The 25,988-nt window shown below is 47.1% G+C and overlaps 2 protein-coding genes across 6 annotated transcripts in view; one reads left to right on the forward strand and one right to left on the reverse strand.

Moving 5' to 3' along the window:
* TMEM104 (transmembrane protein 104) overlaps positions 1-18,368 on the reverse strand; it is a 65,046-nt gene extending 46,678 nt beyond the window's left edge. The window contains exons 1-6 of one of the 2 annotated variants that reach the window (XM_050920844.1): positions 18,296-18,368; positions 14,812-14,918; positions 9,431-9,552; positions 4,162-4,243; positions 3,015-3,114; positions 2,278-2,358 (exon numbers count right to left, since the gene is read on the reverse strand). In XM_050920844.1, coding sequence (XP_050776801.1) covers positions 2,278-2,358; positions 3,015-3,114; positions 4,162-4,243; positions 9,431-9,552; positions 14,812-14,856 — 430 coding nt within the window. In that variant the 5' untranslated portion in view covers positions 14,857-14,918; positions 18,296-18,368. Of the gene's footprint in view, positions 1-2,277; positions 2,359-3,014; positions 3,115-4,161; positions 4,244-9,430; positions 9,553-14,811; positions 16,201-18,295 lie in introns of those variants that run through there. The other variant, XM_050920845.1, reaches the window with a different exon arrangement.
* A 142-nt stretch (positions 18,369-18,510) lies between these two features.
* Positions 18,511-25,979, forward strand: NAT9 (N-acetyltransferase 9 (putative)). Of its 4 annotated transcripts, none has more exons than XM_050920866.1 (7): positions 18,511-18,569; positions 19,180-19,266; positions 20,059-20,168; positions 21,463-21,603; positions 21,927-21,986; positions 22,218-22,312; positions 22,417-25,979. In XM_050920866.1, exons 2-7 carry the CDS (start codon positions 19,190-19,192, stop codon positions 22,561-22,563), a joined length of 630 nt encoding a protein of 209 aa, XP_050776823.1. In that variant the 5' UTR covers positions 18,511-18,569; positions 19,180-19,189; the 3' UTR covers positions 22,564-25,979. The 4 variants fall into 4 exon arrangements, 3 of the variants coding, with proteins under 3 accessions (XP_050776823.1, XP_050776824.1, XP_050776826.1); XR_007769017.1 differs by lacking the exon at positions 18,511-18,569 and having other exon boundaries at positions 22,417-23,926; positions 25,029-25,979; XM_050920867.1 differs by lacking the exon at positions 18,511-18,569 and having other exon boundaries at positions 21,511-21,603.
* The last annotated feature ends 9 nt before the right edge of the window (positions 25,980-25,988 follow it).

Consider the following 25,988-nt stretch of genomic DNA (forward strand, 5'->3'; position numbering starts at 1 on the left):
CAATAGTACAGGATCAGGCTATTACTCCTGACCAGAGAGGGAAAGCAGCAAATGAGTCACAGCTCCCCTCTGAGCAGTTAACTAGGGCGATCTCCTGTCTTATCTGCAAGTCACAGTGTTTTCATGCTGTGTTCTCTGGCAGCACCACCTGACTTCCTGAAAGAGCTCTCAATATTTTTGGAAGGGGCCCTAGCATCTAACTCTGATAACAGGGGATTAAATGTAAAGTATTAAGGAAGTAATACAGCATTGCTAGGAAATGTATGTGTAGTTTTTCTTACTCAGGTTAGAAGAGAAGTACATGTACGCCCAGCACCCTCTAGTGGGAGACACTGCCTCAAACATTAGTGATTATAGGTTAAGACAGGGGTTCTCAAACTGAGGGTCAGGACCCCTCAGGGGGTCGCAAGGTTATTACATGGGGGTTGTGAGCTGTCACCCTCCACCCCAAACCCTGCTTTGCCTCCAGCATTTATAATGGTGTTAAATGTATAAACAAGTGTTTTTAATGTATAAGGGGGGGTCGCACTCAGAGCTTGCTGTGTGAAAGCGGTCACCAGGACAAAAGGCTGAGAACCCCTGGCTTAAGATTAGCTGCAGCCTCCTAGAATGTAGCCTCCCTTATAAACCCCCTTCTCCAGTACTAGGTATTATAGTCACCATCATCTTCTCTCCAATACACTTGAAGAGGGTTTGCCAGCAATTTGAAATCTGTGCATGCACTGGCAGACCTGTTGCCCCCTTTCTGCAACATCCCCTTAATCTAGCAGGCTACACCTGCCGATATAGACAAGGATCCAAAACAATCCTGCTAGGCAGCACGTACACAGCACTCTTCCTCTTCAAAGTGCTTTACAAATATTAATCCCCAGACCACTCCTGTGAGGTAGATAAGTATTAGCCTTGTTTTACAGCTGGGGAAACAGCCACAAGCAAAGAGACTTGCCCGAAGGTGCAGAAAATCAGTGGCAGAGCTAGGATTAGAAGCTCCAGGCCCAGGCTCAGGCTCAGACCACACTGCTCGTCCGCCACCATTAGAGTGGGGGCACTTAGAGATCTAAGGTGGGAATTTCAAAATAGCTAAGTGAGCTAGGAGCGCAAGACCCGCTGAAAGGATTCCCATGCACTGTCAGTGGGACTTGCGCTCGCAAATGACTCTGGGGCTTTTGAAAATGCTCCCCCGCCCCCAATCCTGATTCTCCGTTGAACTCAATAGCATTACATTAGCATTACTTTAGCATAAAACTGGCGTAATGCAGTGGAAAAGGTGGCCCATTGTGTACTAACAAAAATACTGGCGAACAAAGGAACATGCCATTCACAAGACATTTAGCTGTAAGAGATAAAACTGTACACCATGGCGTGCATCTGATCATTTTCGGGCTCTGCATGGTATTTCTTCACTAACACACTATGCTTGGAGTGTCATCTCTCTCGTTTTCTATGTCGTGTATCTCTATAGTGTGAGACTGCAATGTAAAGCTATATTAGCTACCTTTGTATGGTTTTCTTATTTCATTCTAGCTATAGATGTGTTTTCTGTCCCACAACAAAAAACACTTGATACAAAGACAAGATGGTTGCATCCATCAGGTGTGCACAGGGACCCTTTCGGACTGAAGCTCAGAATCAGAGAAGCCCTAGAGACCACTTACCCAGCCACACGCAAGTGCTCTCAGAAATGCTTCTCATTGACCACCTTCCTTCAGAATGAAGCTAACTGACCGGGGAAATGTTTGGTGTGCTGCATCCTAACAGTGTCACCAAGATGAGAGCAGCACACTTGCTGGCTCTGCTGCTGTGGACCAGAGGATATAGAGAGAGGAGGCGTGAAGAGTCAGGGTCAGAGCAGTCATGCTGGGCAGAAGCAACTGTTACTCCTACAATCTTTATACTTTCCTATGCTAAGGGAAATCTGCCCATTATACTTCAGGACTTTTTTGGCTAAACCTATTACAGCCTCTCTGCCCTCCGTTACCTAGATTCTGGTATCGTTCCCTTGGTTGGGTTGGAAATGAGTCCATAGCATCTCATTCTCTGCAGCTGCAGTGGAGGACAGGCAGTAACAAAAAACCTACAAAAAGGTGTTTGGGGATGGGGGCATGTTTGGCTGGAACTGTCAAGTTGTCAGAATCAGGAGGTTTACAGGGACCCCAGAAATGATAGCAGCAGCTGCTTCCACCACCATGTTACAAGTGCCTAGGTTTAAGGAACAACGACACCTACTATCCCATTCAGGAAGATCTTTGGGAACCCTTGAGAAAGTGAGGTAGTTACCTTTACTGAAGAACATAGAGGCCATCTGACCCATTTCCACCCTCTCAGTGATTTCAAAGATACTGGGTGAGCCACGTCTCTCTGCAAGTTGGGAAAAAAAAGTTCCACTCACTCTTCTTAATGAGCCAAAGGAAGGACAGGCACCATGTGGGGATATCCCATCTATCTTGTTAACACCATCCAGGATACATACACCCCTGGCAAACAGTTTCCACACAGTTTATAGGTTTCCAAAGCAAGACATTTATGCCTCGGTGACCAGATGGAATTGTTCTAGGTAAATGGGGAAAGAAAAAGCTTCTTCTGTTTGGAAGCAACAGAGTAAAACTAGCTTCATCCACTAGTCCATCTTGAAAGCCATAATGGCATGAATTAGAAGAGAGCTCGTGGGATGTGGAACTCACCTGTCACTAAGGGCCTGTCTATTCCAAAATAACTGTTCTTGAATAACTCCATGAGTGGACACTCTTATTCTAGAATAAGCATGCCTTGTTCCTGTTTAGCTTAATCCATTTTCATGGAGCTGTTCAGGAATGGTTATGGTGCTTTAAATTCACACCCTATCTTGATCCAAATTAACTTTCAAGTGTAGACTAGCCCTCAGGGTGAAAGGTGGAGGAGAAGAGTCTTACTCCACTTACAGGAGGGCAGTTGTAAAGGGTTTGGTTCCCACAGAAGTGGGAGAGGCCTTTGCTTCCCTATTAGCGAGCAAGTGGCACCAAAAGCTGGATACTTACGAACTGACAGGATAGGCCGTGTCTCTGATTGTGCATAGCCATCTGGGAGGAGAACATCACTATCAGAGACCCCAGAGGAAGAATCTTCATCGTCGTCTTCCTAGAAGGTAGGAAAATGAGTGCAACTGCCCAGGTTCTGCTCTGTGATGTCTGCTACCCAATGCACTGCTTGTGGCAACGGTACAAGGAGGCTGAAACAACTCAATGAAAAAGCCTCACTTCCATTTGCTCATAGCTAAAGAGAGGGGGACTGGAAGGTACGGACCGGTGAGCACATGGGGAGATGGCAGGGAACCATATTTCCTGGTCTTGGAACGTGGGGAGGGCACTCTGGGGATGGAGGACAACACTGGCAGGGCATTATGAGGTTAATGACAAAGTGAGCTACTCTCCTTCGGGCAGGACATATACACAAGAACAGAAAGTCCATTCAGTAAAATCATAAAGGCACTAGCAAGCTTGATGCAATGAGTTTGTAGATTAGGTGTTCAGACTCACAGTGTGGGCACCAGATTACATTTTCTTAAAAAACCCAAACCTTTGGATTTCCCTAACTAGGCAGAGCAGGAAAACCCACTCCACAATTCCACCCCACCTACTGATCGTGCTTAAAGTCTGACCAAAAAATTATGCCTTGTACTGCATCATGAAGGCCACTAAACCCAGGAGCTGACAAATCCAGAGGAGGAGTAAATTCTACAGTCAGGACAGAGGCCAGAGAAAATGCCCAGCAGGAGTCCCTAGAATACAACCCCAATGACTGATAACAAGAGCATTCCAGCTGGATCAACGATGGCCTGCAGCAGCTGGATCTCACATAATTTATAGATCTTAACGCACTTTGAATGATGGATTGCTCTCCCCAACTCCTCTAAAGAGCATCTCAGGCCAAGACCAGTAGTATGAAATTGGGAGACATATGAGCAGGGTTGGGGATTTTTAAAGCAAGAAAAGAAAATCCTGGGTTTTATGAGCAATACCACAGAGAACAACCATATTTTATATGAAGACGTTAAGTATAGTGGAAATTTATTCCTTTATTAGACTTACTAATGAGGCGAGGCAGAGCCAGCACAGTAATCTGAGGAGAACCCTTAGGGACTGAAGAATGATAGAGATTGGAAAATAAGAAGGCCATGACACAAACCTTGTGCTTTTCCATTCTCTTCCAACGCAGCCGGGCGTTAGCAGCGGCCATGGCTTCCATCACAAATGTTGTAGTCATGTAACTAGAAGGGAAATTAAATTTAGCAATTACTAATGGCTAGCAAGGACAGCAGAATAGATCACTGCAAATTACTTTGACTGGGCTTTCCGAGGGCAACAGGCTCTCCACAGCTCTGGTACATGCTGTAGCCTCCAAGCTGCGGCCGAGTAAAGAATGAAGAAGTGCAGAGAAGATTTTCTAAGGTTTGGGCAATCTTCCATTTCTTATGTGAAGTTAGTGTTGGAGAGATGCTGGACTGACAGCTCTGGGAAATGAAGCATCTTTTGTATGGAACAGAGAACAATGCAGACAGTGGCAAAGCAAGATTCTGCACTGTCCCGCTAGTACATGGGACTATATTTAGAAGCAAACGTCTCCATGGCCCATTCAGCCCTGGGACTCTGATGAGATTGCCCCACGGGTGTCAACTGCGATGTTGTTCTGCTAAAAGCTGGACTGAGACAGAGTTTAACAACTCTAACCTCGTAACCTAGATGTTCTCATGCAGTAGTGAAAACAATGGCACAGAGCCCTAAGCATCAAAGTTTGGAATTTTTGGACTCCTTCGATCCACAGGCAGGACTGAATCCTGGCAGGGCTGACCCAGTTCTTCACCTTTCCGACTCAGATAAATGAAGTATTGTGTAGTTCACTGTGTGAAGGGTCTTTAGGGTAAGACCTTCTAAACCAGAGTCCTGTCTGTTACATGTAGCTACTAAAGATCCCCTAGTATGTTTTGTAAGAGTAGAGGTTTGTCCCAGCACCCTTCACCAGCATTCTCCTCTTCCTCTTTTTGTATGAGGAGTTCTACCTCAGCTTGCTGCTGTCCTTCAACCCAGAGATGGTTGCCTTTCAGTTGTGCTGTGTAGGCACACAGTATGATGCAATTTGGGATGTAAGGTACCACATGGATGTAAAATATTCATAAGAGTACTTCCTTATTCCTGTTTCACAAGAATAGAAACAGGCAAGAGTATGTTTTTTCTTTTGTACACTAAAAACCCGGAGACAGTTGTGGTTGCTTCATGGTATATTATCACATCCAGGAGACGATCTCTTTTGTTGTTTGTAAGTACTTTTGTTTAAGCATCTGGGGCCTGGTAGGCTCATCAGTCTCACCCAAAATGCTTGTGTAAAAACGTGTTAAAACAGCAAAATAAAACCACAGTTAGGTGCAAATATCAGTAAATAAAAGGAGCCTTTTATTTCTAAGATTAATGTCAGAGGTGATCAAACTTTGACTAACCAAAAATGCACTGGAAATTTGTCAGGAGCATGAAGCCTGCAACTAATTTGCATAAATGGAGCAGGCATCTGCCTATATCTTCGGTATGGGTATGGCCCACAGGTTACATGCTACCCCACTACAATGGGGGCAGGCTTCTTAGAGGAAGACGGAGCATCACATGGTAGGGTTTGTAATCCCAAGTCAGTTTCCCCCATCTGTAAAGTGTGAATAATACATACTTCCTTTTTTCACAGTACCGTTGTGAGGCTTAATCTTTTGGTGGCTGTAAAACACTGTGAGACCCTTAGAAGGAAGGTGTTACTGAAGGGCAATGGTTTATTATTGTTGCAGATTTCAGAGCAGCAAGCAAATCATAGGACATACACCACCAATTTTGCCAGTGACTGCAGAAAGAGTTAAATAATGAGAGGGAACTTTTTTTAACCCAATGCCAAGGAGATGGCTAGAATCACTCACCCATCGAGGTCCCAGTTCACCATTACTATCTGCTTTGCTGCTTTCAGGAATGGATTGTCATTGTCTCCGTTAAATGACCATTTTAAGGTTTCTTTCCCCTCTACTGTCCTTTTAAGTAAAACTAAAATCAATCTTATTTAAGGCTCAAACACAGTTTCTTACTGCTTCATGGACTGAATTCATTTATCAAGTTCAAATGAGAAATTAGGTTTGTGAGGATAAAAGTATTGCAGCCGCTTCCTGGGCTCCACACAATGATTGCCCATGTAGACTCTCACTGCACTGAAGGTTCTCTAGAGGTTATTAGGGAGTCAGAAGAGCAAATGCAGGAATGAAAGCAACAGGGGAAATAGGCTCACAAAGCACTTAGCACCAGTGGGCGACATTTCAAGGTTGGCACAAGAGCATCATGGACCAGCCAGCAAAATTTGCACCCTCTGCTGGCACTAAGATATAAACTGAGGAAGAACCAAAGCAGTTGATAGGGAGCTCTGCACATGGGCTTCATGCTTTGGAAATAAGGTTTTTAAAAACGGATTGCATCTGAATCCAATAGTCACTTATACTTCCGGGGTTTATATCTGTCATTAATAATTATCCATACTTTTATAGAGCCTTTCTTTCTCAGACTTATTGCAGTTTACAAATATTAAGCCTCAACACACCTGGAGTTTACAAAGGTAACTTCATTCACCACGGCAATGCAGTGAAACATGGATTCTGTTTAATAGCCAAACAGCGCAGGACAGGAAAAAGTTGTATCTAATCAAAACTGCAGAAGGAATTTAGATTGGCAAATGGAGTTACCCATAACAGAATTTGGCCAGGACACCAGGATTAACATCCCAATACTCTTACAAAAGTGAGAGGGGACCTTTCATGAGCACCAGTGATCCAGACAAGGCTTTACATCTCATCAGAAAGATGACACTATCAACTATTGGAGTCTCCAGGTTGAATGTATAGATCACTCAACTATAGCAACAGCCCTTAGCTCCACCTCCTGTGCTGCAACTGCTGACCAGTGCAGAGGAAACCAAGCTGAAGGCCTTGGCTACACTTGAGAGTTACAGCGCCGTTGGTGGCTTTATAGCGCTGTAACTCACTCCCCGTCCACACTGGCAAGGCACATACAGTGCTGTATCTCTGTGGCTACAGCGCTGCTTGTACTCCACCTCCTCAAGAGGAATAAAGAGTATAGCACTGCTGCGCCAGTGCAAACAGGAAATAATCTTAGTACGCTGTGACTGACCTCCGGAAGCATCCCATAATCCTTTTAAGTGAAGGTTCCGCTCTTTGTTTTGTTGTGAACTCCAGGTTCCCGGAGCTGCTTATCAAAAAAAACAAACACAGCTCCTGTTTGCTGTGAATGAGCAGAGGCAGGCGGGCTCCCTTTGGAATGCCCACAGCTAGTGTTTGCTTGAGGAGAGAGGGAGGGACGGGGCTTGAGGTGAGAAGCAGCGCCGTGGGCAGGAGGGGGGGTGGGTCCATTTCCCAGCGGCTGCTTATCTGGTCTGTGAGTTAAAAAACAGCTGCTGTTTACTTTCAGTGAGTGAAAGAGGGGTGGGGGAGGGGGTTGAAACTTGCAAGGCAGGGTGCTGACACAGTGTCAGCTCCAAACATCCACTCTCTCTCCCCCATGCTCCCTGTCACACTCTACCCCACCCCCTCTTTTGAAAAGCACGCTGCAGCCACTTGAATGCTGGGATAGCTGCCCATAATGCAACGCTCCCAATGCTGCTGCAGATGCTGCAAATGTGGCCACAACAGTGCACTGGTAGCTGTCTGTGGACAGACTGCAGCGTTTTCCCTACTCAGCTGTACGAAGACAGGTTTAACTCCCAGCGCTGTACAGCTGCAAGTGTAGCCATACCCGAAGTCTGGTCAGCTTCAAGTCAGCCTCAGAGTTTCCAAGATCCCAGACTGGTGAAGGGGAGGAATGAGGTAGGCATAGTTTTACAGGAAGTTACTTCCTCCTGGTAGCAGATGGGAGATTCAGCAACTCGCAGATTGTGTAATCACTATCAAACTGCGCTCCTCTGCAACTCTACTCAGGCATCTGCTTAAATTCCTTGTGCCCAAGAACCATGGGGTAGATGGGTTTGAAGGACCCAGGTGATCTTTTGATTATTCTAATGTCTTCTTAGTGCAACATACCTAAAAGGTTATGGTCCATACACAGAAGTGATTGACATATATGGAATTTATAACCTGAGTCAATCCAGTCCAGATTCAGTTCAGTTCTAAAGCCAGAGCATGCTGATTCTGCAGACACAGAGCAAAATTTGAAAATTCCATTTGTCTGTGGTGAATAAGTAGCCTTCCATGTTAAGCATGGATGACAAAGACTGTGAAGTTAACCTTCCAAATGTAAGTCAGTGCAGAGTTGCCTCCCCGAATCTGCAGGCAGACAGAGCTCTAGTGCTCCTTGCTCAGAACCCTGCCAGGAGCCAAAGTGAAATGGACATGACAGGTCAGTTTCACGGCCACCATTCAAAATGCAGTCAGCAGAAGTGAAGTTGGCAGGAATCACAACAACTTTGTGATGCTGCTGCTGATTGGGAAAGATTCACTAGCAAAGAGACAAGCACTGGAGTTATCCCAGGGGGAGGAGGACAACCCCCAAAACAGAGGCTGGTGGAAGGGTACAGTAGTGAAGCTCACGCTTCAGGGTTTCAGCTGGCCACCTGCAGGGGTCTGGAAGGGATTTCCCTGCCCGACATATTCTGGAAGCCTCAGGGATGGCCATGGCTGGAGATGGGAGATTGGGTGTAGTGGGCCAGAGCTCTGACATGACATGGAGCATTCTCTCTCTCAGGTACTTTGGCTGGCTGGTTCCTGCTCAAATGCTCAGGTCTAACTGATCGCTGTATGTGTGGCTGGGAAGGTATTTTCCCCCAAGTCAGATTGGCAGTGAGCTTGGAGGTTTTTCACCTTCCTCTGCAGTGTGTGCCACTTTCCAGGGTCATAGTTTTCCTGCTGGAGGGGAAGGTTGGGCACTAGTGCACCTCAGTCTCTCCTAGTCTCTGCCTGTAGCACATAATAAACTAGTCTCCCATGGACTGTAATGATTTGGTCGAATTTGAGTTGCTGGGTTTAGAATGTGAGTGCTGGGTGGCATTGGTGGCCAGTGATACACACGAGGTCAGAATAGATGATCTGGTAGTCCCTTCTGGCCTTAAACTCTATGAAGACCCTCTGCCATGCAGCAGCCAGAAGGCTCTAGAGTGGGCAGTGGAGACAAATTCCTCTCTCTTCCACCAGCTAGAGGAGATGTAGCTCAACGTTGCAGACATCCATTAGCCAGAAAGTTGATATTAAAGATACAGCCTCTAAACAGGATCCAGGTGCAGCACAATTGTGAAATCCCAGCAGCTGGGTGGCAGAGCGGCTAGGCTTCTCACCAGCGTGTTGCCCCCAATTTCTTACATGTAGCCCTTGGAATAAAACCATGCCACGCTCCCAGCATGCTGAAACAGGAAAAGAGAGAGACCAAAAACCTACCTCATGAAGCCCAGGAACATTATGAGAATGAGGCTGACGAGCCAGCCAGCGGTGGCAAAGGCCTTCGGCATGGTTAGGGCTCCCGTACCAACGATAAGGTTGAACATGTAAACCAGGCCGACCTGCAATCATCCAGATAATCAGCGTTAGAGTCTGCAGCTGCTCTGGGGATCAGCTAAGATAATTCGCTGATATGGCAGGTTGTGTGTGGGGAATGTGATCTGTGTGCGGGGAATGTGATCTGTGTGCATGTCTAGGAAGGACAGGCACAAGATAAAAGTAAATACAGGTGGAGGGGAACACTCAGAGCCAGAAAGGTCGTGCAGTGGATTAGTGCACTAGCACAGCACAGCACTAGTCAGGATTGATGCACCCTCCAAATTGGTTCCGTTTGCAATTTATGGAATGTTAAAAAAAAAGTCTCCTAAAGATTCCATTGGACTACATCACAATCACCCCACATTACGACAATTTAATACCACAATCTCCTCTGAGGAGGGCCTGTCATAAACAGATAGCTAAGGGTTAATGTCTCTTTCACCTGAAGCACCTGACCAGAGGACCAATCAGGAAACCGGATTTTTTCAACTTTGGGTGGAGGGAATTGTGTGTCTGAGTCTTTTGTCTGCCTGCCTGCTTTCTCTGAGCTTTGGAGAAGTACTTTCTACTTTCTAGTCTTCTGTTTCTAAGTGTAAGGACAAAGAGATCAGATAGTAAGTTCTATGGTTTTCTTTTCTTTGGTATTTGCATGAATATAAGTGCTGGAGTGCTTTGATTTGTCTTCTTTTTGAATAAGGCTGTTTATTCAATATTCTTTTAAGCAATTGACCCTGTGTTGTATCATCTTAATACAGAGAGCACATTTGTATGTATTTTTCTTTCTTTTTATATAAAGCTTTCTTTTAAGACCGGCTGAAGTTTTTCTTTACTTCAGGGAAATTGAGTCTGTACTCACCAGGGAATTGGTGGGAGGAAGAAATCGGGGAGATCTGTGTGTTGGATTGCTAGCCTGATTTTGCATTCCCTCTGGGGGAATAGGAAAGTACTTTTTGTTTCCAGGATTGGGAACAGAGAGGGGGAGTCTCTCTGTGTAGTTTCACAGAGCTTGTGTCTGTGTATCTCTCCAGGAGCACCTGGAGGGGGGAAGGGAAAAAGGATTATTTCCCTTTGTTGTGAGACTCAAGGGATTTGGGTCTTGGGGTCCCCAGGGAAGGTTTTTCAGAGGGACCAGAGTGCCCCAAAACACTCTAATTTTTTGGGTGGTGGCAGCAGGTACCAGGTCCAAGCTGGTAACTAAGCTTGGAGGGTTTCATACTAACCCCCATATTTTGGACGCTAAGGTCCAAATCTGGGACTAAGGTTATTACAGGGCCCCAGGTCCATACATGCAGGACTTGCTATGGGTAAGGAATGGGATGCATGGATAGAGTTGTACGGTAGAATTTTGTACTCCTGCCTGCACTATGCCTAGCTGAGGACAGAACGATCCAACCTGATTTTCATGAAGCATGAAATTCATTTAATTATATTTTTTAAATGAAAGGAAATAGGAATTTACTGGCTGGATAACCAGTCAACAGCTAGGGAGAGAAGGCACCTTCCAGCCACCCTGGGCAGTCAGGCACTGAGACTGTGGGGTTACATACAAGTCTCATAGGCTCCAGGGATTAAATCCTTACTGACTAGCATGACTGCAAGAGGCCCCATCACCACAAACACGCTGCCATAGTGAAGTCAGTGTTTAACCTGAAACCAAAAGTCTGGAGCTGAAATAGCCTAAAGCACTAGACACTTTCAACTTCCATTATCCTACCACCATTCTTGGTAAAGTATGGCTGAGCCAGCAAAACCAGATCTGCTGACCAAAGGAGACTGGCCTCCAAGCATCATGTGACCTATACTACTGGACAATACTTGTGGTTGGAAGCCCTCAGCTTGGTGCACATAATTCACTCACTCAGCATCTTTGTGCTTGGAAGCCCAGAGAGAGAGGGGCCCTTTGCAACAAATGAGTGGATTGTGTCATGATGTGGCCCACTCATGTTTCCTCAGAGTCAAGCACGTCCTTTATCACAAGCAGTTTTAAGGTACAACGTGCATCTGAGGCCCAATCTAAACACAAAGTTGCACTGGTTTAACTAAAGAGGCAATTTTAAACTGATTTAGTTAAAATGGTATAACTCTGCGTGTGGACACCCTTCAATTGATTTAACCTGGCTTATGTAGATGCAGATATAGCTATAGTCAGTTTTAAATCAATGTAAGGGTGTTCACACAGGGATTTGCACTGGCTTAATGTAGACAAGCCCAGAGAGTTGAAAACTGGTCAAAGTGACTGCCAGATTGGAGGCTAGGAAATAATTTTCCTCTATGCTACATGACTGAGTTCTGCCTTCTTCCTCTAAGGCACTGAGCAGGGATCGTAGAAATGGTGGGCAATTCTTCCACAGCCTACTCCCTTCCACTGCACAAGGACTGGCCTATCCCATTTCCTGTTTCTGTTCTAAACTGTTCCCACTTCAATCACATGTAGTGCTTAGGGTCACCACAATGCAAGTGGTGGAAAAGAAACAGATCCTACCTGCTGTGCTAAAGGAGGAAGATGAAGACTGAGCAAAGGGAGGGGACTCTGCCCTCCCATTCTTAATGCAAACATGGTATGGGACATACCCCGAGAGTCTCCCCACTTCCTTGTAAGATCATGTGAGAATTTTTGTGTAAATGAGGGAGAAATCCACATGTACTGCTTGGGGTGGCCAGAGATCATAGGAGCCAAGCTTGGAGACATCATACAAAACACAACGCCAAGCCTTTTCTGTTACACTCACAATGAGACACTACACCTTTTCACTGTTCAAGCATGAACATCAGCTGGTCCCCCAAAGGACTAAAATGGAGCCTTCCTGGTTTGCAGAAAGTCTGCCAACTGAGTGACAAGAGCCTGTCATTTCCTGTATACATCCCCTGACTCACTTTTCAATGAAGGACTCTTGAACAGAAACCCACGTGATTTTTCTTGGCTTTGGTTGAACAAATGCCAAGACTGGCATCATGTTACTCTCCTCAGACTCGGGGCAGTAAGAACCCTGCATCCTCAGAGGAAATGAGATAGCTACAGTTCCCTAGAGCTCAGACTCCAGGAGATTTCTGCAACACTAACATTTTGAACTCTGCATGTAGTCAGAAAAGCAACTAAAAACAACATCCCAGGGTTCCCTATTGCCCCTCAATGGCAAAGATAAAATTGGGTTGGCTTACTACTCAAAAGATGACTTTGCCAATGTCAGTACTGAAAATTCATTTAAAATGAGGAAATGAAAACCCATTAAGAAGAGAGTAGATTTTCTTCTCAACATTGGTGAACCAGTACTAAAGCTTTCAGGACCTAAGTGTTTCTGCTCTTGGCAAGTCACAAAATACTAGACCTTGACAGTGAGCTTGACAACTACTTTATTAGTGAATGTTATAAACGTTGACTAAGAAAAAATGTCAATAGTTGCAAGAAAAGCATTGTAATTCCCTATGCTAGCAATGTCTGAGAAGTTCATGCTATTAGTGCCATTTGTAGTTCAAGTTAAAAAAAAGTGACTTCTTCATCTTCTCTCATATAAAATTTTCTCCACCTAACTGAGTCAACAGGAATCTCTTGGACATGAAAATGCTTAAGACTACAAGACTATACAAAAGCACAAGACTTAACAAAAATTATAAAAAAACTGTAATTAGACATCAAATGCTTTAAAAAGCATTTTAAATGTTTTTCTCATTACTGTGTTGCCGCCCTGTTCCCTTCACCTGCTTTTAGCTGCCAATTTTCTTATGAGCATAATGCCCAATTCTACCCTCAGCTTCTGAGGGTTCCTAGACTCGAGATTAATGTTTTTAGCATTTGAAAGTTGAGATTCCTGGATCTCAGGTGGTGGAAAGCATTTATTCTATCTTTAATGGGCCTTTAGATAACCACTAAGATCATGTCAGAAATGAAGCTCTGGGGAAGTAATATGGGATAGTGACAATTTTATGATCTGATGTTTTGTGAACCCCATTAGATATAAAAACCAGCATTTCCAGTGGTATATAGAACTAATTGCTAGCATTGTGGGTTCATGAACTATGTGATCTTAAAATGGTCACTAGTGCCTCAGACTAGCCAGGCATTTTTAATATGTAGGAGTTAATACAGCAAATCCCACACTTCAGAATAGTATTTTAGATTCCTGAGCTATGCGCTGCCATTTATATCATCACCGTAATAAATCAAGAAATCCAAATTTAACTACTAATGTTGAGATTATGCATAAAAAAGAACAGACTCTAGTTTATGCTCACATAGCTGTATTGTCTTTGCAGGGCCTAGGTTGAAGAGAAGTCAGGTCTAGTGTTCTGAGCACAAGGCTGACAGCCAGAAATATCTGAGATTCTAATCTCTGCTCTGGTAGTGACTGTCACTTTACTTCAATGCCTCAGTTTCCCCATCTGTAAAATGGATATTATACTTACCTATCTCATAAAGGATGCTGTAAGGACATCCCATTGAAAAATCATGTCTGTCTGATTTTTTTTTAATTTATCATTGTTACAATTAATATAGAAAATGACTAACAAACAGATCAGAGGAAAAAAGGTTTCCTCCCTTAAGCTTTCACTTTGTTGTTTTATATTTGACAGTGCTTTGTAGATAGTGAATTTCAGCGTCCCACACAGCTGCACCTATTTGTGCAAGTCTTTCACACAGGATCAGGGGAGAGGAGGAAAACTTCTTTTAAAAAAGTGAATGTAAAACCATAAAAATGCACAAGAGGACTGAAGTGCAGGGATACTATCAAACTACCTGGAACTCATTTTTTCAATCAATTAAGTATCAGGTTGACAGTGTCCCTTTAAGATTTGTAGAGTAACTGGCAATGTAAAACAACATGCAAATACTAAGCATTATAACTGATTATTTTAAACTAGTTTATATCAGTGAACAGATGCATCTCAAAAGACATATGGACCAGAGACAGGCAGAAAGGTGATGCCATTTTCACATTTCTGACCATAAATACAAGTGGAAAAAAAAGACCAGGCCAAACTTAACATATAAAGTCTGAAAGACAGGATGATAGTTCTCTAAGCTAACTCACCAAACTCTAGATACTTGCAAACTCCCAAGTGGCCCTTGTTGTGGTAATTCAAACCAAGATCCCTTGGGCAACAAGATAAACATGTTCTACTGCCCTTATCCTAATATCTTCTAGCATTCCTTGCAATTTTGACATTGATTACCTTGTTCACTGGGAACGAGGAAGATAAGTAACAACATACCCTGAGAGTAAGCAGGGTTGTGAGGAGAAGATACTGAACAAGCAGCAGTGGTGCATCCCAATGGTAATACTCACGTAAGGAGAGTACAGCTCCCCTGTGTCGGTAATGCCACCCGCCATGCTGGAGGATAGAGGGGCCTGGAACGGAGAAGCAGGTATCTTCTGTCTCTGCTACGCCTCGCCTAAAGAGACAACATGTCCAAGACTGGTTATCATTATCAGCAGCTGCTCATGATGCCACTGAAAGACCGATGGAAAACAATGGGCAACTCATTACTGTAAACAGAGGAAGATTTGAGCAGAATTGCAGTTAAGGACTCTGTCGTGCTCTGGGATATGGGCACACCTCCAGATGCCCCTTCCTCCAACACACTGTCCTGACACCTGCATTCACAATTCTTTACTGCTTTGATAAAGCACACAAATGTTATCATATAGCCCTACTCTTTCTCCCTGCACATCAGATACCTACCAGTGACCAACTGCAAGAAGCCGTCGGTGCAAGACAGGAGCGGATCATTCCATAATTGTCCTGTTCCGTACACTCCCCGTGAAGCTCTGCTATGGGCAACTGTTGGAGACAGGATACTAGGCTAGATGGACTATCTGTCTGAACTATAATGGCAACTCTTATGGAATGTACCAACCTTACTGAAACGGCCAGCAAACCTGGGATTTCCACTAACCCACTCAGTAGGAAAACAATGGTTCTATAAAGGATGATCTAACCGTACTATCACCCAAATAATAATCAATATGCTTTAGAAATATACTGCCATCACATGAGATAATCTGCAGATTGCTACAATAAAAAACACCCAACAACCCCAATCTCTCTCCATATACTTTCCAAAAAACAGCCAGTCAATATTCTGAATGTAGAAATAGGATACACTGAATTATATATACCCAGGCCTCCAAAATAGAAGTATTTAGAGACTTCTCAACAGCTATAAAAGCATTTGAAAAAAAAACCCTCTGAAGAATTTATAAGCCATTAAATAATTACAATTTTGCAATAAAATCACTACTCCAGTTACTTGAGAACTTAATCAAACTCATCCTACTATATAGGAGAAAAGATCTGGGTCTTGTCCTAACAACCAACTATGCCAGCTGGCACAAATTATCAGTACAAACTTCCTCCTAGCCCATGCACAGAAGAATATTCAACTTCTGGGACCACCTCAATCACAACAGTAAACATTCCCTCCTTCCCCTACAGCAGAGCAGTAGAGGATGAAAAACTAAGATCAGCTAACAAATATAACTCACTCCTAGATAACGATCCTGTTCTGGAAGTGACAATATTAATCTCCAGTTCAATGGAGCAAACAACCCGACCCAAGACAATGATGCTAAAAACACTACAGCAAAGCCTAAGACATATCAAAACCAAGCAAGACTGCTACAGAGCCAAACCCAGAATTATCATGCCAGCAGACATCTCATCATAGAAAAATGTGCAACTCTAAGGCAGACTCTCCTCAAACACCCAGTGACAATAAAATAGAGGTGAGAACAAGGAGAGACAAAGCAAAGAGAAAACCCATGTGACACAGACTGATTTGGAGATACCTTCTACTCCCTTGTCCAACATACAACCCAGGAGCGGGGAAGATGAAAGAGAAACATCCCACTGACAAACATCCACCCAGGAGACACACCCCATTTCACCAAGAGACCCCCCCACCCCTTATATCCCACCCCCAACCCTCCAGCACTTCACACGAGCCCTCCCACCCCAGAGCCCCCACAATACCCAATCACCCACCTCCCACACCAGAGGCCTCACAATGCCTGAGCCCCCCACCTCCCACCCAAAGCCCCCACGCTGCCCAACCCCCCAACTCTCACCCCACTGCCCGAGTCTCCAGCTCCCACCCAAGCCCCCATACTGCCCAACCCCCCCCACCTCCCACCCCACTGTCCAAGCCCCCCACCTCCCACCCCAGAGCTCCCACATGCCCAAGCCCCCCACCTCCCACCCCACTGTCCGAGCCCCCCACCTCCCATCCCAGAGCCCCTACACTGCCCGAGCCCCCCACCTCCCACCCCAGACCTCCCACCCCACTGTCCAAGCCCCCCACCTCCCATCCCAGAGCCCCCACACTGTCCGAGCCCCCCACCTCCCATCCCAGAGCTCCCACACTGCCCGAGCCCCTCACCTCCCACCCCAGACCTCCCACCCCACTGTCCAAGCCCCCCACCTCCCATCCCAGAGCCCCCACACTGCCCGAGCCCCCCACCTCCCACCCCACTGCCCGAGCCCCCAACCTCCCACCCCAGAGCTCCCACACTGCCTGAGCCCCCCACCTCCCACCCCACTGTCCGAGCCCCCCACCTCCCATCCCAGAGCCCCCACACTGCCCGAGCCCCCCACCTCCCACCCCAGAGCTCCCACACTGCCCGAGCCCCCCACCCCACTGTCCAAGCCCCCCACCTCCCATCCCAGAGCCCCCCACCCCACTGCCCGAGCCCCCCACCTCCCACCCCAGAGCTCTCACCCCACTGCCCGAGCCCCCCACCTCCCACCCCAGAGCTCTCACCCCACTGCCCGAGCCCCCCACCTCCCACCCCACTGCCCGAGCCCCCCACCTCCCATCCCAGAGCCCCCACACTGCCCGAGCCCCCCACCTCCCACCCCACTGCCCGAGCCCCCTACCTCCCACCCCAGAGCTCCCACGCTGCCCGAGCCCCCTACCTCCCACCCCACTGCCCGAGCCCCCCACCTCCAATCCCAGAGCCCCCACACTGCCCGAGCCCACCTCCCACCCTAGAGCCCCCACACTGCCCGAACCCCCCACCTCCCACCCCACTGCCCGAGCCCCCCACCTCCCACCCCAGAGCTCCCACACTGCCCGAGCCCCCCACCTCCCATCCCAGAGCCCCCACACTGCCCGAGCCCCCTACCTCCCACCCCACTCTCCGAGCCCCCCACCTCCCATCCCAGAGCCCCCACACTGTCCGAGCCCCCCACCTCCCACTCCAGAGTTCCCACACTGCCCGAGCCCCCCACCTCCCATCCCACTGTCCGAGCCTCCCACCTCCCACCCCAGAGCTCCCACACTGCCCGAGCCCCTCACCTCCCACCCCGCTGTCCGAGCCCCCCACCTCCCACCCCAGAGCTCCCACACTGCCCGAGCCCCCCACCTCCCACCCCAGAGCTCCCACACTTCCTGAGCCCCCCACCTCCCATCCCACTGCCCGAGCCCCCCACCTCCCATCCCAGAGCCCCACACTGCCCGAGCCCCCCACCTCCCACCCCACTGTCCGAGCCCCCCACCACCCACCCCAGAGCTCCCACATGCCCAAGCCCCCCACCTCCCACCCCAGAGCCCCCACACTGCCCGAGCCCCCCACCTCCCATCCCAGAGCCCCCACACTGCCAGAGCCCCCACACTGCCCGAGCCCCCCACCTCCCACCCCACTGCCCGAGCCCCCCACCTCCCACCCCAGAGCCCCCACACTGCCCGAGCCTCATGTCACCCAGAGCCCCATCTCTCAGCCCCTCTACATACCACGTCCCCGCCCCACAGGCACCCAGCTCCGCCCGCACCTGCGCTCCTAAGGACCCAGCCGGAACGCCCCAGACACCTCCCTCATACTGTGGAACGTACAGAGCATGCGCGGACTCACCGCGCAGCGGCTAGGCCTTCCACACGCGTAACTAGGCCCCTGCTCCGCCGATTGGATGCATTGGATCACGTGCGGGAGCGCGAGCCGTCTGGCCCCACTCGACTTGGTGGCACCCGTAGTCTGGAAGTGGAGTAGTTTCTGCGCATGCGCACGAGGTGAAGCACCCAGTGCAGCGGGTCGCACAGTGACAAAAGGTGCCTTGTAGCTCCGGGACCCCATGGGCTGGGGAGACCCCGTTCCCTGCTAGGGCTAGATCCCCCCCCGCGCTGGGCGCCCCCCTTTGCCCCCACCTGGGGCTGAGCGCCCCCCATCCCCACCCCACCGGGGGCTGGAGGCTGCCCGTTTCCTTCCGCCTCCCCTCCTGCGGCTGGAGCGGTGTCCCCCGCGGCTCGGATGTGACGGGGGTGGGGTGGGGGCAAATGGCTGCTCAGTGCTGACCCGTCGGACTGGGGACGGTTTTGGTGGGGGGCTCGTCTCTTGCATTTTCTCATTGTTTAGCTTCTGCCGCACATCGTGTCTAGTCAGTTTCACAGCTCGCCTCTTAGAGCAGGCACTTAGCCAGTGTCTGCTTGCTGAAAGGACCGGGATAAAACCCATTAGGGGAGCAGAAAAATGTGTGTGTGGGGGGGGAGTTGTAAGGAAGTGTAAAATAAAAAGAAAGTTAGAGCCCATTATTTAAAGGGGTCTCTATGAGACAGTGAAATTCACTGTAGTTACTCAGGTTCAAGGAACCGCTGTTGATGGTGTACTTTTCCCCAGGCATCTTTAAAAACTTGAGTAAGTGACTTTCTGTCTCTCTTTCAGGTTGAGGACTATGAAGATTAACCAGAACACAGTCTTACAGGGGAAGAAGGTGACCCTGGTACCATACACTTCTGCTCATGTATCCCGGTATGTCGCTTACACCCTCTCTGACATCTGTTTTAATTTTTAAAATTCAACTTAATTTTTTAAGGAAATTTAGTGCTCATGGAAGGCTCTGGCTTACCAGCCCTGGGGCCTGAAATGATCTCTTTGTCTGTGTAAGTGGCACAGCACAAGCAGCAGCAGCATGGCTTTGCCTATGTTGGCTTGCCCCTATTGCTTCATTCTGCTCTGTAGATACCACCTCGAGGTGTGAGAGGGCAGCTCACTGTCCTTGATCCCTCTGCTGAGACTGTCATCAAACATGTACAGCAAATGTCAGTGGTGATGTCGATTTTTCCATGTGGATACTTGTCCGGTTAGAAGTGGGCTGGACCCACTAGTTCATTTCACGTTGGCCACCAAACAGCCATCGGATATGCTGCTGTTTCAGTGCTTGCTATAATCTTTTCCCAATCGCTCATGAACAGTGAAACTTCAGCTCATGAAAACTGAACTGGTCTTTGAAGAATTTAAATGTTAAGCCATGAGTGTGTGAACTGCAGACTTGGATGATTGCACTCTCAGTGCAAAACAGACTCAAGGTGAGGTGTCACGCACGCCTGTACTAGTCCCTTCATTTGTGTGCCTGAAGGAGATTGTGTACTGATTCCTGTGTTATTTCAGGAATAACCCTGGCCAATGGGGCATTTATAGGAGTTTGTAGTCTCCTGAATAGGTTCATGGTAGGGGGACAGTTTGACCCTTAAAGGTTTCAGTGGAACACAACAGGTGATGTTCTAAATAAGTCTGCATTCTGTTTGTGGCACTCTCCATCAGGTACCATGAGTGGATGAAATCGGAGGAGCTACAGCAACTGACCGCATCCGAGCCATTGAGCCTGGAGCAGGAGTATGAGATGCAACGCAGCTGGCAGGAGGATGCAGATAGTGAGCCATTTGAATGTTCTGCAAAAGTGGGAAGGTGTAGTGAGCACTTCTGCCTCACTGTTTTTAGGAGTTTCTGGCAGGTGTGATTCTGCAAGCTTGTACTGTAAGGGGTGTGAGCCATTATAGCAGGGCAGTAGCCCCCCCCTAGAGTTAAGGGTGAGACTAGCTTACTGTTAAATTTCCAGGTTTCTTCTAAATACTCTAAAATCCACGTGCTTAATCAAATTGTCTTGAAAATGGATGTCTCGGGGGGGTGAGGAGTAGGGTTAGCGGTTCAAATTTGGGGTCATTTAAGGAATAGGTTCTCAGGATATAACCATCCCTCCCTTAAAAATTATGTAACCAACATTGTTGGATCTGTCTGTCATCACCTGAACCTCTGAAAACCAGTAAATGCAGAGTTAAAGTATAGGTCCATTTGATATTCTGGAAGGTATGAGGTACCACTGGTCAAACGTATCTCAGCCTTAATTAAGTTTTTGGGCAGTGAATACATATGGCTTTTGTGTATGCACACACTTATTCAAAGGATTGGAGGAACACAGAGGCTGCTGAAGGTTTGCTTTATCCAGCTGTTAATAACAAGAATAATTTAAGTTCTTAATATCACTTGAGCAGCTGCAATCCAGTCAACTTCTGTAAAGAGCAGAGATCTGAGAACGCAATCCTTGTAAACAGGTGAGGGAGGGGTTGAGTTCTCCCCATGGAATCTGACTATTTATAATGACAAGGTTTGGATTCATTGGCTGGATTGTTTGCCTGGTTCTGTTAAAGGTTGGGTGAGTGACTGCCCATAAAATCTAGTACAAATATATAGTCACAAGACACTGAGGGTGAGACATACCTGAGGTTAACCCTTGTCTTGATCAGTGGTGACAGCATGGGAAGACATACTGAAAGGAGCCAAGGGATAGACTGGGTGACTCAACAGGTCGCTTCAGTCTCTTATGTTCACATTCAAGGTTCTTTGCCTCAATTTACTGTAAAAGGTGATGAAATGAGGAAAGCGAATCCACATTAATTTTATATATTGCATCAAGTTAAAGTATCTGTGAGCCCTGGGTCCATGCAAACTGAAACTAGCATAGATTTTCCAGGGTGCTGCTGATATTAGCAGTCATGGCAAGCATGCCTCTCTGGCCTAGGAGCCCTGATTACTGGTTCATACAGGCAATTAATACATGCAGGATGTTGCTTCTCTGCCCACTGTCCATCTTTAATGTCATACTTTAGTAATTTGTGAATGATTCTTAAACGTACCATGTAAGTTCTGCTGCTGTCTCATTTTTCCCAGAATGCACATTTATTGTACTGGACACTGAGAGGTGGTCTGGGCACACAGGTTCCGAGGAGGACTGCATGGTGGGGGACGTGAACCTGTTCCTCACAGATATGGAGGATCCAACAGTGGGAGAGATTGAAGTCATGATTGCAGGTACATTAAACACAGCCTCAGGCTGCTGACACCACTGTCACCCTAATGCCACCCTCTGCCTTGCAATAGCTGTTAGGTATGAAAGCACCTTCATGCAAATAGGTTCAGGGGGATTCTGACGACTCTCCTCATCTGACAGTGGTAGCATTGGTTACAGCTAGATGGAAAGTAGGCAGATAACGTACAAGCTTCCTGCGCTCAGAGCTCTACCAGTACAATTCAGTCCTCATCTGCAACCCGCTTTTTGCTAGTCCAGCACATGACTGAGTTACAGGGTTTGTGTTATATAGATAGACACCAACATCTGTTCTTGTCTCTTTTAGAGCCCAGCTGCCGTGGCCAAGGGTTTGGCAAGGAGACAACTTTGATCATGATGTTTTATGGTAAGGATGGCTAAATGTGGGAGGACGGAAGTGATGTGTTGGGGAGACACAGGCACATGGGCTCCCATTGGCTGCTCTGCATATGTGAAGAGGGTGGAGGATATATACCAGCTTACGTATTTAAGGAGCATGGGAATCTTTGCCAGTCTGCAGCTATGACATAATGCAACGTTATGGAGATACATGTGTGCAGCCAGGGGTTATCATCTCTCTTTCTCGCCTCTCCTGTAGGAGTAACAAAGCTGGGAATTACCAAATTTGAGGCTAAGGTCGGACAGGAAAATGAAGCTAGTATCTCCATGTTCAAAAAGCTTCATTTTAAGGAGGTGAGGTGCCAGCCTGTTTGGGAGAGATGGAATTCTCCTCTTTTGAAGCAGCATTTAGCTAATGCCTGAGATCGATCTGCGTTGTTCTCTTACCTTGTATATAGGTTGCCGTGAACAGGGTCTTCCAGGAGGTGACATTGAAACTGGATGTGAATGAGCAGCAGAGACAGTGGCTCCTGGAGCAAACTAACCACGTGGAGGAGAAAAATTATAATGTGTTGAACCTACAGACCTGTGCCTCTGAGACCTGACACCTCTTCCAGAGGCAGGCAGTCCACACCCCTGCTAAGTCTCCAGGGAGGAAGGGTTTGACAGCATTACTGAGTGCAAGTATGGAAAACACCTTGCTCCCAAGAGTGACTCAAACAACAAACTGCTTTGTTATTACTCCACATACCTGGGGTACAACCTGTGAAATGCTGATCTTCCACTGCAATCGCGACAGAGCATCTACAGCAGCATTCCTCTGGAATAGTGCCTGGAAGCTGGCACGGATGAACCGATGCTAACAGATTAAGCATAGAAGTACAAGTTGGCTGGGAATGGCCCTTTTAGCCACAAAGCTCCCTCTGCCCTGTTCTAGGAAAGGACTGTCTACACCTCCAGGGCAATGCTGTCAGTCTGTGGCTGAGCAGAGCAGATTGGGGTCCTAGCTCCAACCCCACCATCCTTAGCAGAGTTCCTAGTGTCACAAATGAAGTCTGAACCACAGGAGACTCTGGCCTGCTTTGTCACACAAACTGACACGTACAATGTGACAACATGATCTGGTACGCAAAGTAGCTCAGTTGCCATCCTTGGCTGGTAAAGTCGTAGTTACAAGATTTAAAAAAAATAATAAAGTACATAAGACTTAAACCAGTGGGGCTGTCCATGGAACTGCTAGACAAGTTGTTACTATTCCAAGTACTGCAGGCACCGGGCTTTCCCCTCCTGGCCTCTGGGCTTAGTCCTGGGGTGCTACCATTGGCAGCTGCCCCGCCATCCACCTGTGCATGCTCAAACCTGTTGTGTAGCTTGTCACAGCTCTTGGTTAGTGTGAGCACAGCTTAATAGGAGAGGCCGGGACAACTAAGATGTGAGAGGGGTTGAGTGCCCTCCTCTCCCACTGAAGTGAATTTGAGTTGTGGGTACTTCATAAGGGATACCTGGCTGACTTCCCTTGAGCCAGCAGTGGTAACCTACAACATTTCTAAAAGATTAGGAACTAATGTGCTAAACTGCCAGCATGTAAAAAGAAGGCAATCAAAGAGGATGGAATCAGAGTACTAAATTACCTCTGTGCATCAGACTTCAGAGGATGATTTTGGATGGGTAGAAATGCCTGTCTCAGTGCTGCTTGGTACAGGTACTGAAAAAGGGCCATTGCTGTATCGGGGAATCCATAGAAAGGTGAGTGAGGAAATTAAATTGCACAGAGGATATAAAAAATAAAGCAGCTGATCTGCTACTATGCTTATTTGAAACCATCTACATTACAAGACAACCGGAGAATGGCTAACCTGGAACCCAGCCTTTAAGCGAGCAATAAATAAAACCTGTGGAACTGACTGCTGCAAGGTGGTGTTGACACCTCTTAAGTGTCCAAACCAGGATTTGTGCTCAGGTGAATAAGTACATGCATTCTGATACTGTAGTAGTCACCACTGGAGTTGGGAATTTTTCAACGAAATGGTTTTTCATTTAAAAATGCCAGTTTGTTGAAACCAGAACTTTTTGTGGAAACGTCACTTTTGATAAAACTGGAGTTGGCAAGGTTTGTCAGCTCCAGGATGGAATTTCTGGTGAAGAACAGACACCCCTCTAGAATGGATCAGTGAGAGCAGGGCCTCAAACTTGGGTCTCCCATATCCCAGGTAAATGCTCTAATCACTGTGGAGGGACAGGAGGTCGTGTTTTTTCATGCTTTTTTTGAAAGGTCTCAGTTCTCTTCTGCATTAGAACAAAAACAAATTTTGAAGCCTCAGCTTTTTATGAAATGGAAAGGATGGTTTCTGACCGCCCCTCCTTGCCCCATCAGAAGTGATAATGGGTTTCGCCCTTCGTATAAAACTGCTTTTCGAAGTGGGACAAGCAGTCTTGGAAAAATAGTCTCATTCTCAAAGGCAGCTCAGTGCTGAGCCTGGAACCTGTGCTTACTGTGCTCTGATAAGATGGATGGGGGGGAAAAAAGTGCCTCATACTTTGAGGTGGTGTCCTTGAGGGTAAGCATTGCTAGCAGCCTTCCTCCATTATTTGACTTTCTGAAAAGAGGCCTGGGGCTGCCGGACATTGTTGTAGAAATGTAGGGGGGGGAACCCCTACTTTTATTACATTGCATGGAGGGAAAGACTTAGAATGGTGCTAATTTTGTTCCTCCTCTGTGATATTGAAGTGAGCTAAGCCTGTACTCAGGGTCTGGAAGCTAGTTGAAGTTAAACATTACATTCTAATGGAAATAAGTAACCCATGTCCCTATAAATGGAGCCAGTATCTGTGTCAGGGGCATTATTAAAATTAAACAGGCTCCATAGTGGACAAAACCAGGGGGCAATCTGCTGTTCCCAAAGACCCATTGGGGGTGCATATAAACAACGTACCCCTGCACCCTGCCCTCTACCTTACAACTGTTCCTTGTGCTGGGCCTGAAATGGTGCCAGACAGGGAGGGAGAGAATGGCCTGCGGTTTGGTATGTGTGTCACTGGAAATTCTTTCCTCCTGCTCACTGGTGTCAAGGTCCTGAAGATACCTGCTGTCCTGTGTTTGAGTAGTTCAGTCCTCACTTCTTGCCGGATTGAGGGGCTGAGAACGCAAAAGACTAATGCATCTGTGTGGCTGCCAGTAGCTGGGTTCCCTTACCAGTACCTCACCCTGTCTAGAAGCACTAATGAGGCCCAGCCCCTTTCCCTGACTGAAGGATGTGACATGAAACATGAACTTCCCCTGCTGACTCCTGGAGCCCTGCAACCCTTCACAAAGTCATATCCAAGTCAGAGTTATGAGCAAAGAGATAAACTCTGATGACATCCTCTCCTGCCCAAGCAAGTGCTTTCACCCCACTGGAAACAGAGCTGCAGAAACGTAACGGGGGATGAGGGACAGATGCAGTTTACAGTCAACGGGGAACTCAAATGGTTGGAGATCTTCCATTTCAGCTTCCTGCTGGGCTTCATCTAAGAGGTACACAACAGCCATCCCTAAACATACGGCTGCTAGGTGATGGGACCCAAACTGCAAGGCCTATAAATCAATGAAGGATTAGGGATCAGGGTTCTTTGTATCAACACTGCTATGATGTGTCACACCAAGAAAGTTAGCTTGGGCAGTGGGTTGGTTGGGGTAGGAAATTCTGATTCCTAGATAAAGGTGTTGAGCGAGGATAGAGAAGGCCTCAAAGCGACTCTGGAAAAAACAGGAACAGCAGACATGGCACAACCACTTCAGTGGCCATGCTTCAGTGTCTACAGGAGGAACAGACGGCGGAGCGCACAGGACACAGTTCATAAAGGGAACGAATGGGCACTTGGCAATAAATACAGGAAATGTGACAGCCAGGTGCAAGTAGCTGACATAAAAACAGCTGCATGGACAGACCAATGCATTCAACCATACCTGCCTTTATAATCTTTTAATTTAGTTTGTTAAATACATTGCATGTTTATGTGTCTATAATGTGTGTGTACAACAGCTGGTGTT

Source organism: Gopherus flavomarginatus, chromosome 12 (assembly GCF_025201925.1).
Source record: "Gopherus flavomarginatus isolate rGopFla2 chromosome 12, rGopFla2.mat.asm, whole genome shotgun sequence".
In the NCBI taxonomy this organism is placed as follows: domain Eukaryota; kingdom Metazoa; phylum Chordata; order Testudines; family Testudinidae; genus Gopherus; species Gopherus flavomarginatus.